Source organism: Diabrotica virgifera, chromosome 3, assembly GCF_917563875.1.
Source record: "Diabrotica virgifera virgifera chromosome 3, PGI_DIABVI_V3a".
Classification (NCBI taxonomy): Eukaryota; Metazoa; Arthropoda; class Insecta; order Coleoptera; family Chrysomelidae; genus Diabrotica; species Diabrotica virgifera.
In genome coordinates this window covers 22,262,264-22,282,732 of record NC_065445.1, presented here as the reverse complement: position 1 = coordinate 22,282,732, position 20,469 = coordinate 22,262,264, and the positions used below count along the sequence as shown (strand labels likewise).

The 20,469-nt window shown below is 34.0% G+C and overlaps 1 protein-coding gene across 2 annotated transcripts in view; it reads right to left on the bottom strand.

The window, feature by feature from the left end:
• LOC114325674 (fatty acid synthase) overlaps nt 1–20,469 on the bottom strand; it is a 239,338-nt gene that overhangs the window by 202,464 nt on the left and 16,405 nt on the right. For both annotated transcript variants that reach the window (XM_050646364.1, XM_050646363.1), the window contains 2 exons: nt 16,975–17,145; nt 5,482–5,689 (listed from right to left, as the gene is read on the bottom strand). In XM_050646364.1, coding sequence (XP_050502321.1) covers nt 5,482–5,689; nt 16,975–17,145 — 379 coding nt within the window. The remainder of the gene's footprint in view (nt 1–5,481; nt 5,690–16,974; nt 17,146–20,469) is intronic.

The window sequence follows — 20,469 nt, the reverse complement described above, 5'->3', positions numbered from 1 at the left end:
AATTTTAAGTAACTTTTGTTCTATAGAGTTTTTTCACTAAGTCAATACTTTTCGAGTTATTTGGCAGTGAATATGTTAATTTTTTCAACAAAATAACCACGCTTTTAGACGGTTTTTCGCAAATAACTCAAATAGTAAGTATTTTGTCGAAAAAACATTCTTAGCAAAAATATAGCCTGTAAAAAATTTAAAAAAATGGTGTATATATCACGTCTCTACACCTAGTAGAAGCAGCGTTATAGCTAATGAAAAATAGGTTCATATTCGTCAAATTCCAAATACTTTTTAAATAAAGTAAATGCAGTAAAGGAATACTTTAACGTGAAATAACCAGAAATGAAGCACATTTCGTGGAAAACTCATTATAACTTATTTAAAGTGTTTAAAAAAAGATTGATTTTTGTTTTATAAAAAAAATTTCTAGCATCAAAATTAAACAAGTTACGCTCAAAATAAAGTTAGTCCCTTTTGGTTTTGGTAAAAAAATCGAGAAAATCACCCCTAATTAGTATCTTAAATGAACTTAATCGTTACGACTTCACAAGTTTCTTGACTCGTGTATATATTGTTTATATGATCTGTAAGTTTCATCGGTTCAAAGTCCTTATTATTGAAAGGGCTGTAGTTAAAAGGGGTTGAACGAGTCACTGATCAGATCACGAATGTATGCAAATTTAGAAACACCAAATCTTAATCAATTTTTGTCTAACAGATAAACAAAAAAATACATGATATTCAGAAAAGCAAATCTGACTTGTTTTGTTTTTCGAGATTTTTGGTATCTCTAACTTTTAAGTTATTTTGAAAAAAAAGCATATTTTTCAAAATTTAAATTTTTGAAAATTTTACTTTGAAACCAAATTCTTTCAAAAATAAGCACTTTGAATCGATGAAACTTACAGATCATATAAACACAACATAAGTAAAATAATTTGTGGAGAGGTAACGATTAATTTCATTTAAGTTGCTAATTAGGGGGTGGTTTCCCCGATTTTTTTTTGCAAAAACAAAAGGGACCAATTTTATTTTGACCGTAACTTGCTTAAATTATAATGCTAGAATACTGCTAGAAACTTTTTGTAAAAACAGAAATAAAGCTTTTTTAAAACACTTTAAAAAAGTTATAATGGGTTTTCCCCAAAAAGTGCTTAATTTTTTGGATATTTCACGTCGAAATATTCTATTTGAAATTTGGTGAATATGAATATATTTTTCATTGACTATAACTCTGGTTCTACGAGATCCAGAGACCTAAGGCGTACACCATTTTTTTTACTTTTTTATAGGCTATATTTTTGCTAAGAACCTTTTTTCGACGAAATACTTACTTTTTGAGTTATTTACGAAAAACCGTCTAAAAATGTGGTGATTTTGTTGAAAAATGAACATATTCACTCACAAATAACTCGAAAAGTGTTGACTTGGCGAAAAAGCTCTATAGAACAAAAGTTACTTAAAATTAGTCAGTTTACCCATTTCCGGACTTATTTTGGACATATATTTTTTCACCCTAAGAGGGGGTGAAAGTCACCCCCAGGGAAAAAGCACACATTGGCACAATATCACTTTTTTTCTTTTGCATGTAAGCTATACGTATGCCAAATTTCATGTCAATCCAAGCGGTTCTTTAAAATTTTGAGCAAAAACCGTGAAAGAATGAACTAAACTTAAATCTGCAACATCTTTCCCAAAGTTCCGTAAAATGACAAAAGCCTATCTATTTAAAAACCATATTTATTATTAATGGATTCGATTTTTATTATTGATGGATATTTATTATTCAATAGAAGAATTTTTTAATGAATAACTAAGAAAATTGGGTTTCATACGCAGTCTCTTAAACTTGTCAGTTCCCAATGTTGTATTTTATTTGTTGTAAGTACATTCAATTTGCAATTTATATATAAATTTTGCAATAAATTGTTTTTGCCTTTGCTTTTATATCTTATATACTGTATATTGACGATTTATCTAATTTTTGTAAATTGTAATTGTTATTTGTTATTGATATTATTTTTCTTTTGACTGTATATAAGCTTTGTCCATAAAATTATAAAAATTTTCAGTGACAATAAAGCATATTTCTATTCTATTCTAACACTAAGAAAAAAGTTGCAAAAATTTATTCTGATGTAAATACACTGATCACAAAAAGAGTCGCATAATTTTAAAACACAAAAAAAAATTTCAAAATAATTTTAATTTTTAGCAGAATGTTATAATGCTCGTCTATGGTGCTCTGTAGGGGTCTACATAAAATTTTAAGGTGAAGTGTGGTTGTGCCGAAAAAAAAAGTTAGACAAAACGTTGATAAGAGAGAATATTTATTTTAGATATTTGTGTTCGAGAATTTGATCTGTTAGTCCATGTGGTGAGACCGCTCCCTTCTGAACAAATTTCTGATTCGGTTTCCTTGCGCATTCCCATTCAAAAATGTTTCCTTTAAACAAATCTGAAGGATGGCAATCGAAATTTTTGGGCAGAAATTGTTCAAATAATTTTTTTAAACAAATACAAAAGATCACCCTTTTTGACCCGCAAAATATTTTTTTAGGTTTTTTGGGTCATTCTAAACAAGAAAGGTATCTTGTAACTTTTCTCAAAAATTGATAGTTTTCGAGTTATGGGTGATTTAAAATCTAAACACTGACCAAATACATATAATTTATGAGGCTCAAAAACTCAAAAACAAAAATATATTTAATTCAGTATTTTTGAGGTTGCCAAGTGCTTAAATTGTAGATCAAACAATTATTTTCAAGATTCTGAAGAGTGATCGAGTCTAGCTTCAATGTACACCGTTGTTATTTAATTGTTAATTATGCGTGTCCATCCGATTTTTTGCCGGTGCGGGGCACTCTATTTCAACAATCTCCTATTATCCTCCAAGACATATCGCACCCTCAGTGCAAGACTGCAGTAAGTCAAAATAAGTAAGTTTCGAGATAAAGACGATTTTGTTTATTTTCGTGCTAATATCGGTGAAATAAGGCAAATTTTAAGAAAAATTAACATTTAATTATAATTTTGCATGCTTTTCAGCCTATATTACATTAACCAAAAATAGAAATTTAAATAAAATAATATTAACGCAAAAAAAATTAGGAATTTCAAAATTACAACACTTTTGCACGGAAAAAATTGTTAATCACTACACATTTAGTATTAGAATTTCAAAGTTACAACAGTTTTGCACGGAGAAAATTGTAAAGAGCGTAGACACATTTACTTTTACAGTAAAACCTGTGTTACCGGCCAGTTTAAAAATTACCCAAACCAATTATGTACAGTAAAACCTGTGTTAACGGCCACCTGTCAAAACTAGCCGGCCAGCTTCAAAGTTCCCCAAACCAAAATTTTTGGACTACAAAACCTGGTATTAGCGGCCACCTTTTTATATCGGCCAATAGTTCTGTCATTTTTAGTGACCGTTATTGACAGGTTTTACTGTATATCTAGACTACAAAAACTGGCATTACCGGCCACCTTTCTATATCGGCCAATAGTTCTTTCATTTTTAGTGGCCGTTGCTGACAGGTTTTACCGTAGTTGTTGTCCTCTTCTCGTACATCATCTTCTGCCAAAATATTTTTATAAAAACTATGGTGGGCTTCTGGTATCATACCCGAATGCCATAAGTATACCAAATCTGTTTGTTTGGCCATTTGAATTTTTGGCTGTTCTTTGGCAAGTTTTCTGAGAATAGATATTTTTGACCTCACATAAAATATTTTTAGCACATAAAATTTACATGAATAGATTGGTCTCGAAAATCTTTGTTTATTGTCTCAGCCGTTAATGGATTACGTAGACGCTCTGTATATTAAAATTAAACACCACAGATACAGATATTAAAATAACAAATATCTTACTTTTTTCATTGCTTGTTATCGAATCCGTTGCAATGTTCCATGCAAAACTGTTACTCTGTAACTCTGTTACATTAGAGTTACAACAGTTTTGCACGGAACTTATGTTCAAAAACGCAAAATAGTTAAACTGTTGTTGTTGTAATATTTAGCCCATTAAGCATTTGAAAGTTACTAAAGTTTTAAAGGGGATAGATATGCATATTTACAATCGAATTCCATGATTACTTCATTTTCATAAAATTTTGAGTTACTGCAGTCTTGCACTGAGGGTGCGATATTTGTTTTAGATTCTTTGGAATATTCTAAATAAAATATGTTTTTTGTCATTTTTTTCAAAAGTTAATTGTTTTTAAGTTATAAGCGACTTGAAATCCGAAAAATGAGAAAATACGGAGGAAAATAGAAGATTGTTGAAATAGACTGCGCCGCACCGGCAAAAAAATCGGATAGACACGCATTTAACAATTAAATAACAACGGTATAAATTGAAGTTAGACCCTATCACTCTTCAGAATCTTGAAAATGAATGTTTGAACTACAATTTAAGTACTTGGCACCCTCAAAAATACTAAACTAAATATGAGTTTTTGAGCCTCAAAAATGCGTATTTTGGAAGTTTTCAGATTTTAAATCGCCTATAACTCAAAAACTGTAAATTTTTGAGAAAAATCACAAGATACCTTTCTTATTTAGAATGACCCAAAAACCTAAAAAAAAATATTTTACGGGTCAAAGAAAAGTGATCTTTTGCATTTGTTTAAAAAAATTGTTTAAATAATTTCTGCCCAAAAATTCCGCACGGCACCCCTCAGATTTGTTTAAAGGAGACATGTATGAAAGAATCCACAAAGAAACCGAATCAGAAATTTTTTCAGACGAGAGCGGTCTCACCACATGGACTATGTGCACTGTCTGCTTGATTTTTCAATGGGGAGGTGCGTTCTTAGAAAAAATTAGAAATTCAACGTCAGAACAAGCAGCCCAAATCGTAGCTTTAATAATAATTGGAAATGGACGATCGCAGCAATATATTGCTGATGTTCTGGGAATCAACCAATTCAGCGTTTTAAGAGCTTTTAGAAGGTTTATAAAACTGAAAGTTACACCAGAAGACCAGTTCTAGGATGTCCCAGATGCACGAACCCCGGAGATGACCGTTATTTATGTAAATAACGTTATTAACATTACGTTATTTGCACATTTGCATGCACGTCATGTTACAGCTAGGCAACGGCAAAATACGTGTCAATTCGGTTAGAAACAGAAAGGGAATTTCAAATCAGAGCCAGAATGCCTGCTAATATTCCACTGTAAGGGCACACCGTATGGAAAGTTTAAGGTTCACGCGAGAACATCCCGATTGGAAGATTAACGACTGGGCCTTAATATTTGTCTGCCAAATCGTAAAGTGATGCACATCGGAATATGTTTTTGAACTCCGGAGTAATCTACAAAAGAGAAGGGAAACAGCTGTTAAACGTTTCTCACTACGCTCAAGCGTACTGGCACGATACCATGGCAAAGGGAGTCGAAAGTAAAAGGTAAAAAAATCAAAAATTTCAAACCATACCTCCATCTTAATAGAACAAAAAGTAGTATTGTAACATACCCAGTAAAACCCGTTTTTGGGTCTGGCCCCAAATGTTGAACCATTACACTTTGCTCGGTTTCACTGGTACAGGTACCAACGTAAACGCCTGTATTGGTTCCTTCAAGGTCTTCCAAATTCATACCTGCGTCAAAAATAGCTTCTACGGTTTTTTCAAGAAGAATTCTGCCTGAAGAATCTTGAGATTCACCTTGTTTGTGATGTACACCTAAAATAAAAATTAAATATTAATTAATCGGTAATTCCACTCTTTTTCTTAGGGTGCCTATCCGTTCCGAACGTTGGCGATCATTCTGGCTATGATGACTTCCTTGGTTTCTATACGGAATAGTTGTATTGAGGTCTTTCTATACCATGCTCTCAGGTTCAAGCCAGGATATTCTTCTTCGTCCTGGGGCCCTTTTTCCTTTTTCCTTTTTTTCCAGTGGTAAATTTCCAGCAGGTAATTCCAGTGAACCTAACAAATTAGCAAACAATACTTTCTTTGATTTGTTTGATTTAAATTCCTTTTAGTGATATCTATGTATATAATTGTCTGTCATGTCTTCGGAGATTTGTTTAAATCATTTAATTTGTATTATGAGAACGATTTCCGAAGTGGAAATTTCGTTAAAGTGAAAAGAATCATCCTAATCATCATCAATGATCCGTGATTTATTAATTATTGAACATCTTCCTCTAGATATTTTCTAGATATTTTCATATGCCCTCCTCTAGATATTTTTATCTTCTGTTCTGGGCCTCTGCTATCCAATTGATCACAATTCTTTTGAGGTCGTCGGTCCATCTCGTTGGCAGTCCCGGATTAAGAATCTTGAGGCCCCTAGGCAACCCAAGCTAGGAGACCCCTTAAGAAACTTTTGTCGTTTCCCTCCAAAACCTCGGAGAACTCCTCCATGTCCGAGCCGTATTTCTTTACTACATTAGTGGACATTTTTTGTAGATTTAAATTTAATTTTTGTTTCATTTGTTGCTTGAAGAGATAAAACAAAGAAATAGTCAAGAAACTGTTTATTTTTATAATTTTGCTTAAATTTTGCAATAAAAAATTATTTTAGTTTTTTTTTTGTTATATTTATCAATAAACGAACGATTTATTTCAAAGTATAATAATTTTTCTAATAATGAAAAAAAGAAGAAGGTCGTAGAAAAAGTATAGAATTCTACTCACATGTAATGGCTATTACTCACTCTAATGAATAACGACACTCGCCTTTGGCTCGTGTCGCAAACTCCACCATCGTGAGTAATACCCATCATTACATGCTCGTTGAATAATATACTATTACTTATTACATAATTATGTAATAATAAATAATTATGGATTAAATTTAGTTTGAGTTTTCAAAGCCTTATAATCAGGGCCGGCGATAACGGGCCTGCAAGGGATGCACTGCAGGTGGGTGCCCCTGTTTAGGGGGCGCAAAAATGAGCTTTTTTCTGCTGGTGTGGTACAAAATACTAATTAAAAAAAACCGAAGGGCTATTTTTGCTAGTTTTGCAGGCGGGCACCTTATACCCTAGCGCCGGTACTTCTTATAATTATTATAAAGCAACTTATCTGAGTTTCATAGAAACAAAACTACTTAAAATATCTTCTACTTCCAAATTTTCGAGCACATCATTCTCAATAGCCATAATTGAGGGAAATGCTAGTCTATGTTGTGCCACTGTCGAACGGTGACAGTTCTTAATAATTTTCATTTTTGAAAAAGACCGTTCGCCTGTTGCATTTCGTAACTTCGATTCTAAATTATTTGTTCTCATAAATAGGCGAAAAAGACTATGAAGCAGGAATAAATTGTTTTCGCTACAAGTCCTGAAGGTGGACTATAAAATATTTGAACTGCATTAGTTTTTTTGTAGTTTTGAAGCACACTCCTTTATTTGAGTATCACTCAGTTTTGGAAAAACACACAAAACACCAAATACTGGAGTTACTGACTCGTACACTGTCAACTGAAAACTCAGCTCAATAATTAGCTTATCCAAAATTGGTAGATTCGTTTTAACTTGTAACTTTTCTCCACCCTGTAGATAAACTTCATTGGAATTAGCATCATCAAAATATAGTTTTCTTGCTCACGTTTGTTTACTCTCGTCGGTATATTCAGAGTACTGTGGACCGCAGACCGTCTGCTCGTAGTAAGCAAAATTATTGTTTTCAGCCAATTTTGAAAAAATGTGAAAACTTTGAATTATCCACGTCCGTCTGTCCGTCTGTCTGTCTGTCTGTCTGTGATCACAACTCCTCCGTCAATATACCAGCTAGAATGACAAGTGAGGTGTCAAATGAAAGCTTATAATGCAAGGATGGTAATAAAGGTGAGATATTTGACCTAAGCTGTCTGCCCGTCGGTCCGTCGGAACGCGAATAAAACTCCTCAGTCATTATAAAAGGTAGAATGACAAATGAGGTGTCAAATGAAAGTTTGTAATTCAAGGATGGTACTAAAGGTGAGATATTTGACCTAGGATGTCTGTCCGTCGTTCCGTCCAACCGCGAATATATTTCTTCTGTCATTATAACAGCTAGAATGACAAATGAGGTGTCAAATGAAAGCTTATAATCCAAGAATGGTAGTAAATGTGAAATATTTAACCTAGGCTGTCTTTTCGTCGGTCCGTTCGACCGCGAATATAACTCATCCTTCATTATACCAGGTAGAATAACAAATGAGGTGTCAAATGAAAGCTTATAATCTAAGGATGGTACTAAAGGTAAGATATTTGACCTAGGCTCTCTGTCCGTCGGTCCGTCCGACCGCGAATATAATTCTTCCGTCATTATAACAACTAGAATGACAAATGAGGTGTCAAATGAAAACTTATAATCCAAGGATAGCACTAAAGGTGAGATATCTGACCTAACAAATACAAATATTCCTTCAGTTTCTACGGTGAATACAACAAACGAAACACCTTCTTCACCTGTACCTGGAACAGGCCCGCCGGCAAGGGGGGTCAGGGAGGGTCAGCCGACACCCCCTGGATAATTACAGCTTAAAATATTATTGATCAATTTGGTCAATATCGAAGGAGATTACAGTTTTTAATTACCGATTAATATTTTTTTGTATTATATAATAATTTTATTAAAATATAAATGTTTCTTGTTCTTTCATTCATTTCTAGAATAGAAAAGCGACTTAAAGATTTTGCCCCTCCCTAATTTTTTTTCTGGCGGCGGCTCTGACCTGGAATGAAGAGAGCCTTCTCAAGTTCAGTAGATTCCAACGCAATAAACCTGACAGAAACACAAGAAGAAATTTCATCTGTAATGCCTCCTCCTGACCAAGATGCAAACAAGGAACCAACGAAACAACCCAGGAAGAAGTTAAAAAAAGATTCAACTGACAGTTAAAAAATCAATGATGCCTCAAAAGAAGAAATAAAAGATTGCTTTAGTAAGTCACCACACTCTTTTTCTATTTCTGTAGACAGTTTCATTAGTTTCCTTGAAAATAGCTACGGTAGTAGCAATCCACTATCTGAAGCACAACAGTTTACACATGACATCAAATCTTTACTCTCTGACATATATAATGTTTATCCTTCTCTAACAGATAGGTCACTAAAGTAAAGATTTACAAGATTATCAAAAAAACTTAAACAAGCTTTTCAGTCTGACACAGCAGATATGGTGAGTTTAAATTCCCTCTCATCACTGGATCCCCAGGATGAAGAGTATTTCTCAGATACCTCCCAACTCCAACTCTCCGAAAAATCCACATTTTAGTAAAATTCAATCTAATTCAATGGAACTGTGATGGGTTTTACCCCAGACTTGAACTCCTCCAAAAGTTAATCCTTGATACCACTGCCGACATACTCAAATTTCAAATCTGATCACAAAAGACTTCTAAAGAGTCTTTATTTTGTAGGTTACCATTTCTTGAGAACTGACTATGTTAGGGCTAGCGGTGGAACATCCGTATTCGTATCAAATGATCTCTACTCCACACATCCTCCAATTTGCACAAACCTAGAAGCTATCGCCGTTAACATCTGGTGCCCAAATAAAATTACAGTTTGTAGCATCTATATTCCTCCAAATTATAGCCCATCTGAAGCTGATCTAGTGGAACTCATATACCAACTTCCTTCACCTTTTCTTCTTGTTGGAGATTTCAATGCCCACAATACAATCTGGGGTTCTGAAAGAACCTTCGGCCAAGGAAAGACTGTCGAAAATGTTTTGAATATTACTGACACTTGTATGATGAATGACCATTCCAAGACCCATTTTAATATTGCTACTGGCACATTTTCCTCTATAGATTTAAGTTTATGTCATCCAAGAATATATCCTAGTCTTACATGGAAAGCTGTTGACGATCTTTATGATAGTAATCATTTCCCTATTTTAATATCTGAAAAATTAGAAAAACATTTCAACACCTTTAAAAAATGGAACATTTCTAATGCCAACTGGGATAGCTTTCGGATACATACTGAAAGCAAACTAAACCAGCTTGAATTATCAGAAGATGCCGATAAAAATATTGCCGCTTTCAATAACTGTATAATCTCTGCTGCTGAAGTAAATATTGAACAAACACCAATCTCTTTAACTCGTAAAGCAACACCTTGGTGGAACGAACAATGTTCTCTGGCTATACAACAAAGTAAGGCAGCATTAAATAAATATCGCAGAGATAGCACTAAAGAGAATCTCATCAACCTAAAAAAACTGAGAGCTAAATCTAAGTATGTAATTAAACAAAGCAAAAAAGACTTCTGGAAAAACCACATCTCATCCATCAATACTGACACTCCTTTTAGCCAAATTTTGAAGAAAATTAAACACATGTCAGGAAAGAAAACATATTCAAGAATTTCTGCCATACTCACTCAAAATAGCACAGTCACTAACAGTCAACAAATTGCTAACATTTAGGGTGAAAATTTTCATAAGAAAACAACAAACGCATATACTTCAAATTTTCAGCCTCCCACGTCTACTAATCTAGAATCCAGTTTAGCTGATTGCAAAGAATCCGATCTAGACTCTCTAAATCTGCCGTTTACATTACAAGAATTATCAGACACATTGTACCGTTGCAAAAAATCAGCTGCAGGTCCAGAAAACATCCCCTTTATCTTTATTAAAAATCTTTCTCGACCTAGTCTAGTCAAACTGCTTGAAATTTACAATTTAATATGGACCAAATATGTGGCGAAAATCCATAATTATCCCAATTAAAAAACAAAGCAAACCTTCAACTGAACCAAATTCGTACAGGCCAATTTCTCTTACATGTACAATTTGCAAAATTATGGAGAAAATTATCAATAAAAGACTCCTGTGGTACCTAGAAAAATATAATATATTAAATTTAGCCCAATCAGGTTTTAGGTCACTTCGAAGCACAGCAGACAATCTAGCAGTTCTCCAAACATCAATCATTAACGCCTTCCAGTGCAAGCAAGACGTAATAGCTGTTTCGTTTGATATCGAAAAAGCTTTTGATACCCTCTATAGGCCTCTTATTATAGCTAAACTCAAGGAGTACAATATATCCGGAAATATATTTTCATTTATTAATCAATTTGTAACAAACAGAACTTTTAACGTAAGGGAAAATGGCAAAATCTTCAGAATTTTCAAACAAACTAATGGCGTTCTCAAGGGTCGGTATTAAGTCCTACACTTTTTATACTTGCTCTAAATGATATTTGTAAAAAAATTGAGCTTCCAGTCAAGTTTTCTCTCTACGCTGATGATTTAATAATTTTCTGTCGAGGCAAAGACACAGTTGCCACTTGCAAACTGGTTCAGAATGCCACTGATCAACTGATTGAATGGTCTTTAATGAGTGGATTTAACTTTTCTGTTGAGAAGACAAAAATCATTAAGTTTTACCGCAGGATGGCCAGTAATATAAATCCTAAAATATCCATAAATAGTACCTTACTACCTGTCGTGAAGAGTATACAGATCTTAGGACTCACGTTCGATAGCAAACTTACCCGGAAATGCCATTTAAAAGATCTCAAAACCAAGTGCATGACTAATCTAAATAGGTATACTAAAAACTCTGTCCAATCATCATTCTCCCTTCACTCCATTCTTAAGATTTATAGATGTCTTATTCGTTCTAAAATAGACTACTGTAGTTTTATTTACATGTCAGCTAGTCCATCGGATTTAACACTTCTTAATTCTGTACATAACACTGCACTTCGAATTTGCCTTGGAGCTTCAGGTCGAGCCCAGCAGAGAGTTTATATAGAGAAGCTAATGAACTTCCCCTCTGGTTACGTCGACGGCAACTCCTTTTGAAATATTCGTCTCGAATATCTTCTAATACTGAAAATCCAGCCCATAAGCTACTAAAAACTGACCTTTTAAACTCTGCTTCTCCAATTAAACTTCAATCTTTGCCACAATATCTCTCTCCACATCTGAATAACATCGATCTCTCAGTCACAACCCCAATAATAATATCTCCTAAACCTCCCTGGAATAAATCGATAGCATATAGAAGACACTTAAATTGACGAAAAAGAGCTGTTTTCAACAAGACAAAGTATGCAAAATTCTATTTAGCAGAACCGGACTTACAGCCATTTTTTCATAAGAAGGTTCCCACTCACCCACATCTCTTATTTGCAAAGGTAGACTTACTTGTGGAATCAAATATGCGCAGAATTTTATGAAGAATACGGTGATGGGATTTCCAATGCCTAGGGATTGCAATCCAGCAGTATTTTCAATCCAGCTGGATTTTTGCAAGATTGGCCTGAATCCAGCTGGATCCAGCGCGGATCCAGCAAAATGTGGAATCAAAATAAAAACATGATTTTAATGTTTTTTTTGTCTGTATGCTAAATTTCTAAACAACAGAAACATGAATTATTTAGTTTTATATAAGTGATACCTTAAAAACATAGGCCTAACCTACTTCGCACAGAACTGCACATATAGCCGGTTGCGGAGAAAGCCCTTCCGGCCTCTGTGCTGGACCATTGACAATGTCAATAGTCATAGACCACTGACAAACGATCGCCTCTCACTCCTTCGGGCAAAATCTTTTCGTAATCTTTTTGAGAATCAGTTTTTTGGCTATAAGGCACATCAAAGAAACATGAAACGTAAATTACGTTTCATGGAAATAAAACACTGTTAAGTAAATAAACGTCCGGCCATTTATGAAACTCTCCGAAAATAAAAATGTTTTATGAGCATGAATCACACTCGTTTCATTGGTAGGCGGACTTCAAGATTTGTTTAGCCGTGTTTTATTTTCACGAAACGTGTTTTTCATTTCACGTTTCATGTTTTACGTTCCATGTTTCGTTGGTGTGCGGCTTGCCTAATAGTTACTTATGAAACATTTTAGAGCACGAGCGATAACGGAGAGAGTGCTATAAATCGAGTAAGTTCGCAAAAAGTACTTCGCGAACAGTTTAATACAATATTTTATCTACGATAAACAAATAAAAAAGCTGTAACTCTTCGTCACTGGAATTCATTTCTATTCTACAATTTTTAGAACTTTGACATTTAAAAATTCTAACTACTTTCAAACCATAAAACTGTCAAAACTTTTTGTTGTAATTCATTGCTCATATTGTCATCACCATGACAACGCGAAAGTTAAGGATTGCCATGACAACGCGAAAGTTAAAAACAGTGCGAAAAAGTAAATCCCATTTAAATACATTGTTACTTCACGCACACTTTAAATCCTTCACGCACTGCTATCTTTAACGACAGTTTTCACAAACTAAAAACTTACACATAATATGACATAGAGTAGATAAATATTTTCTCTTTCTCGTTTCAATTCAATCTCAAGTTCTTGTTCCAAAGTAAAATGGACAGACTCCGGATTACTTAGCCCATCTTCTTCCATTACTTCTTGCACTGGTTCCACAGTTACTTGTTTATTTATACGAATCAACAAATTTTTCATCTCTTGTCGCATTGCATTCTTTTTCGGCATGGAGAAGTAACCAGGATCGTTTAGTCCTTCGCCATACTTTTTTTGATTTTGTAAATATACTAATGTACCTGTAATCTCATAGAGACGCCGTTCCGTGATTCTGTTGAGTAGTGCTTCCGATAGATCGGCATTAAGGCTAAAGTCCTGGCTATTTAGTTTGTCTAAGACAAATTTCATAGTTGTGTTGGCCGTAACCAAAGTGGAATCTATTCTGTAAAGAGCTTCTACAGCCGGTTACAAGTGGCGATTAACTCATTGATTATTGACCACTCGCCTGCAGAGAATTTTATCGCAGAATCAATGTATATCAACGCTTTATCGATGTAAACTTTTAAGCTATAGAAACTTTCCAGCATACTGAGCTACTGCAAGCGCGATGGAATGGCAAGTTGCGAACTCACGGTTTTGAATAAAGAGGCTAATGAAGACATTAAGTATCTTTTCGTCAAGATATAAGAAATTTGACCTGACGCTGGTGGGATGTCCCTACCGATTTAGTATCATAATAAATAGTTGACGTTACTAATCCCTCAATTGTCTTCGCGACGGGTGGCAATAGTTTTGGAACAGCTACTAGGGCCGTACTTTATATTATTTACAGAACTGACTCGTTACCTATCAATGCAAATAAATTATTAAAATTAAAATTTCTAGACAATGTATTAAAAATTTTGTTTACTGTAGACGAATTCGTTTAGTCATCTGAAATTAACTTGCTTGAAATCAATTACAAACGATCACAAACAATTTTTATGTCTAATGCGCTCATTACGTGAATTTTATGGAGTTAGATTATAATATGTTTTATATCGTTTTCACTTTAAACAAAATGGCCTTCCGATAATGCAGCTTTCTATCTTTAAATAAAAAAATTAAAGAACCATTAGAAAGAGCATTAGTTAAAGATAAGATATACCTCTAATTATTATTCTATAGCTTTACACATAATTTTCGTGCTTAAGGTATTTAGGTAAAATTAAGTATCATTTATTTATCCAGAAAACATACATTATGGAACATTATCAAAGGGGGGCAAACATATTTAAGTTTGACATTTGCATATTCAGGCAGTTATTTTCTTGCATTTAGATAGAAGGTTAGATTGCGAGTATTCAAGTAAAATGTCTGAAGTCGGTGAAGCTAGTGCTAAGTGTAAAACACGTGTACATTTATCTGATGATGCCAAAGAAATTATTAGGAATGTTTATCAAACTGTGAAAGAAGATAATCCAAATCCAGAAGACGGTAAATTCCTCATCAAGACAACATCTCGACTGACAAGGATGCCATATACAACAGTGTGGAAAATTGTTACGAATAGAATTCAACCTCGTAAAAAGCGGAGTGACTTTTCTACACATAAAGCAGTAAATGAAAAAGATGCTGAGGTAATTAGAAGAGCAATTTACAATTTCTATTCAAAGAACCTAGTTCCAACGCTTAGTATGATCTACGATCAACTTGTTAAAGACTATTCCATTACGTATTCGCCTTCAACTTTATCAAGATTTTTGAATCACATTGGTTTTCGATACAAGAAAATTAATAAGTGAACATCAATAATAGATTCTCCTCGTCTAATTAAATGGAGAAATGAATACTTGGATGCTATATCTAAATTTAGAGATGAAGGAAGACCGATATTTTATCTAGATGAAACATGGTTCGATACCCACGATACTGCTCAAAAAGGTTGGACAGACGATTCTATTAAATGTGCACCCAATTATCCAATTAATAGAGGTCAGCGAATAATTATTCTGAACATTGGATCCAAAAATGGCTGGCTTGGAGAGGAAAGTTTTTTACTATCGGAAAAAAACATTAAAGATTCAAAGCTGGACTACCATGAAAATATGACGAGTAGCTTGTTCAAGGAATGGTTTGAAAAGAAGGTGTTGCCAAATTTGCCTCCAAAAAGTGTAATTGCCTAAACAGATATCTGATTTTTTGTATGACAATGATTTGTACTTTGAAGAAACATATACAAAAAAAGAAATGTTGGAAGTTCTTCACACAAAAGTGTTTGAGAAACAATTTGTTATAGACGAATTAGCCAAACGTGATGGTCATAATGTATTGCGATTACCTCCTTACTACTGTGTCTTCAACCCCATTGAATTAATCTGGAGCCAACTTAAGGAAAGTTTACGGCGAAACAACTGCTGTCCCAAATTTAGTAGCGAATCGGTGTCACATGTTGTAGAAGAAATAAAAAAGATTTCCCCAACACTGTGGCAAAATTGTGTTTCACATGTTATAAAAACGATAGATCATTACAGAACATTAACCTCACATATTAAACCAATAATTATAACATTAGATAACGATTCTAGTGAAGATGAAAGCGATAGTGACATAGAGTTGTAATTTGTATTTATTTTTTTCCGTATAAACTTCAAATTTTATTTTTCTATGTTATTTTCTATGTTATTTTTTATTATGTTATCTTTTTAATTCTGATTTTTGCTACCACTCTTTTAATCTTTTATTGTTATTATCATTAATTTCCTTAATTTCTTTAATTTGTTCATTTCTCTTATTTCATTGTACATAATAATATACCTATAACTACATAGATATAAATACGTAATAAATATAATGATATGATATTTAAATTTATATTTATTATTCCAACCCCATTAAAATATTATATCTACTTGAAGACTTGAATTTTTTTTGTTAAGGGGATGGGTACGAACTTTCGGCTTTAAGCCGTTACGTTATTACCGAGGGCCGAAAGTCCCTGAAAACTTCTATAATGTTTATTTTAATTAGTTACAGGGGTGAAAAACTAAGAAAATTTAGTGTGATTTTTAATTTCAAATATCTCATTCAAAAGAAACTTTTAATTCATTCCAAGGGACTTTCGGCTCTCGGTAATAAGTAATTTTTCATTCTGCGTTTAAATTTTTCAAAAATACTTACATATTAGTTTTCTCAGGATTCGAAAAAAATGATTACATTTAAAACACATTGAAAATTTTGACAGGCGTCAAAATTTTGCATTTGTTCCTTTCCCCTTAATTTTAGCGAATCCGCTCCTGGAGGGTTTGTTTTTTATTATGATACTAAATCGGTAGGGACATCCCACCAGCGCCAGGCCAGATTTCTTATATCTTGACGCAAAGAAAACTTATTTCGAATTTGACACGTTTGCGGATCCGCGCTGCTGGATCCAGCATGTGAAAAAAAAAACGCTGGATCCAGCAATTGCAATCTCTACGTGCCCTTTCATTGGGAAAATTTTGTAAAATTTTGATTTTTTAATGTTTGATATTCAATTACGCCCTCTAGCGGTCGACCTACAATTATGAAAATAATTTCCAGGCTTTTCCCGAGGTAACTTGTGTTATAAATATTTTTTCTCAAAGTTGTACTATAAACGGGTCCTGAGATATGGCCGAGGGCCATTCTTATTGGCACACCCGGTACAATGATGAGACTAGATCAAGTAGTTTATAGAGAAAGAAGTATAGCTATTTTACTCAATAAGTGAATATCCTTACATATTAACAAAAATGTAAAATTTAAGCCTCACCAAAAAATCCTCCGTCATATTTACTAGCGCAAGGAATTGTACCAGAACGATCGGGGACTTCAGGATGCTTATAAGTCCATCGTCTATTGGGCGATATCATGTCGACTTTGTTGAACAAATTTTCTTGAAAGTGATAGACATCTGTAGAATTTGGATATGTCCCGGATAACCCTAAAATTTAAATAAGGAAAGACAGCTTTAGATTAAATTCGTTTCGGAGCCGCCACCATCGGCTGACCAAGGTTTCTGCTTTTTAGCGTCTTCAGAGCCGCCTGTGGTGTATCCCAAAGTGAACTGAATCATTATTTAAAAATTTGTAAAAACCTCAGGCAACAGATTGTTACCAAGGATCCTGCACTACGGCCTATAGAAAATTTTCGGTCTCTAAAATTTAAAAGTTAATGGAATAAAACGGAATATATTTCACCCCGAGATCACTAGTGCCATAACTCTGAAATCGCAAACTTTTCAGGAGAACAATCACACGATATTATGTGAACTCTTCACTTTTTTGCTCTGCAACTTCCTTGTCTGTTTTAACCCATTAATGCATAGAGAGAAGAAAACAGTCAGAGAAGATAAAATAGCCAAACAGAGAGCAAAGAAAGCAAAAGATTTTAATCAGATAATATGTATCCGAGATGAAAATAATAAAATACTAGTTCACGAAAGGGATGTCAAAAAGAGATGGAGAAAGTACTTTGACAGCTTATTAAATGAAGAATTTGACAGACAGAATATAGAGTCAACGGAGACAGTAGCAGCAATGGTCATCAAAATAACCAACGAGGAAGTGGCTCAAGCGCTTCAAAAAATAAAGAAAGGAAAAGCGGTAGGACCAGATGATATTCCTGGGGAAGTATGGAGAGCATTGGGAGAGACAGGAACAAGGTGGCTAGCAGGTCTATTTAATAGAATTATGGAAGTTGGACAAATGCCAGACGAATGGAGAAGCAGTATACTGGTACCTGTTTACAAAAACAAGGGAGATATACAACAATGTACAAACTACAGGGCGATAAAACTGCTTAGCCACACCATGAAAATACGGGAAAGACTAATTGATAGACGGATACGTGAAGAGACCGAAATATCCGAGAATCAATTTGGCTTTATGCAGGGTAGATCAACAACAGATGCAATTTTCATTATAAGGCAGTTGATGGAAAAATACAGGAGTAAAGAAACAAACGCTCATATGGTATTCATTGATCTTGAGAAAGCATATGATAGAGTTCCTCGAGAGATTCTGTGGTGGGCACTTAATAAGAAAGGAGTCCCTGGTGAATATGTAAATATTGTGAGGGATATGTATGAGGGAGTAACGACTAGTGTTAGGACAGGTGTGGGAGAGACTGATAAATTTCATGTGAAAGTAGGATTGCACCAAGGCTATGTGCTTAGTCCGTATTTATTCTCATTAGTTTTGGACCAGATAACAGCGAAACTACAGGGTAACATTCCATGGTGCTTAATGTATGCTGATGATGTCTTGTTAGTAGGAAATAGTGAAAGAGACACTTGGAACAAAAACTGGAACAGTGGAGACAAGCTCTGGAGGAAAAAGGTTTAAAACTTAGTAGGACAAAAACAGAGTATTTGGAATGTTCATTTAAAGATGGAGCTACTACAAATAAAATGGTATCTTTGGATGGTGAAATGACTGTGAAAAGCAATAGTTTTAAGTACCTAGGATCGGTATTACAGAGTAATGGAGAAATAGATGGAGATGCATGCAGTAGAATTAGGGCTGGATGGATGAAGTGGAAAGAAGCGAGTGGTGTGTTTTGTGACAGAAAAATTCCAATGAAGCTGAAGGGAAAATTCTATAAAACAGCCATAAGATAGGTCGGCTATGATGTACGAAGCTGAATGCTGGGTTTCTTTTTATACAGCTCCGTCATATAAACTTTCAAAAAAACTGTCAGATATTATTACAGAATACACTAAATTTTCAGCTAAATTCACCGTAAAAAATACACTAGAACTAGTTAATAAAATACAAAATTTTCAATTGCCCAACAATTCCAGACTAATCTCATTTGACGTAAAAAATCTTTTTCCTAGTGTTTTCTACAGAAACTTTTGTTTTAGTTAAAAATCTTTTAGACCATAATAGTACAAATCCGATCATTGCATCTGAAATTTTACACCTCCTTGAAATTTGCATAAATCAAGACTATTTTGAATTCAATAATCAAATATACACAAACAACAGTGCAGGACTTTTATGGGTAATCCTCTAACTAAGCCCATTACTATCAGATATATTTATGAACCAACTTGAAACAACAATTTATAAACATCCCGTATTTAAACAGTTCTTATATTGGTGGAGATATGTGGATGATATACTAGTATGCTCTACAGGAACTAACAGACAACTTGACCAATTTCTATCATACATAAATTCACTTCATAGTAATATTGAGTTTACAATAGAAACAGAACAGAATAATTCCACAAACTTTCTAGATGTAACGATTACCAGACTACACAACAAACATGAGTTCTCCTTATATCATAAACCTACCCATACTGACACAACTATACACAATTCATCATCCCATCCTACACAACACAAATTAGCAGCCTACCATAGCATGATACATAGACTGACAGAAATTCCCATGACAAAAAATAACTTCGAGATAGAACTAAACATCATTAAACAAATAGCAGTAAACAACGGCTATAACGATCAAACAGTTAACAAAATTTTAAATCAAAAAATCCATAAGAAAACCCTGAAATTAGTGTATCCACCACCACAGAAAGAGCCCAGTACCTTCTGCTCTCTCACATATACTGGCAAGATAACAACAAAAATAGCCAGATACATAAAAAAAATTAAGGAATAATACCAGCTTTCAGAACTAACAACAACTTAAGCAAATATATTAAGAACAATAAAAGCCGAAAGAGAAAGCAACTACAGAGTGGTGTGTACAAACTAACTTGTGGTGACTGTCCGAAAACGTACATCGGTCAAACTGGCAGAACTTTTGACAAACGGATAGCAGAACACAAAAGGGCTTTCAAAAATAGAAAAACAGACAGCTCTACATACGCACTTCACCTTCTAGATCATAATCATTCTTTCAATGAAGAGTTTCAAATTCTGCATATCCAAAATAAAGGCCTTAAGCTATCTTTTTAGAATCCATGGAAATTAATAAACTGAAAAATACAGATACAATTCTGAATGACCAACTCGAGACAAACAGCTCCCCCTCCTCAACCTCTTCAGTTAGAGACTTAAAAAGGCAAACACATTGTAAATTATATCAATTGAGAAAGGCACTCTGGCGAAACAGGTGTAGTCACATAATTGTAAATAATAAATTTTGTGGAAGTATAGAAAACAAAAGTTTTCAGTGTTTTATTGTGAGATAAAATGAACTTCCATCAAGTAACGGTCGAATCCATCAATCGGATATAAAGTTGCTTACTAAACAAATATGATTAATTTGCACCATTAAATTACAAACGCAA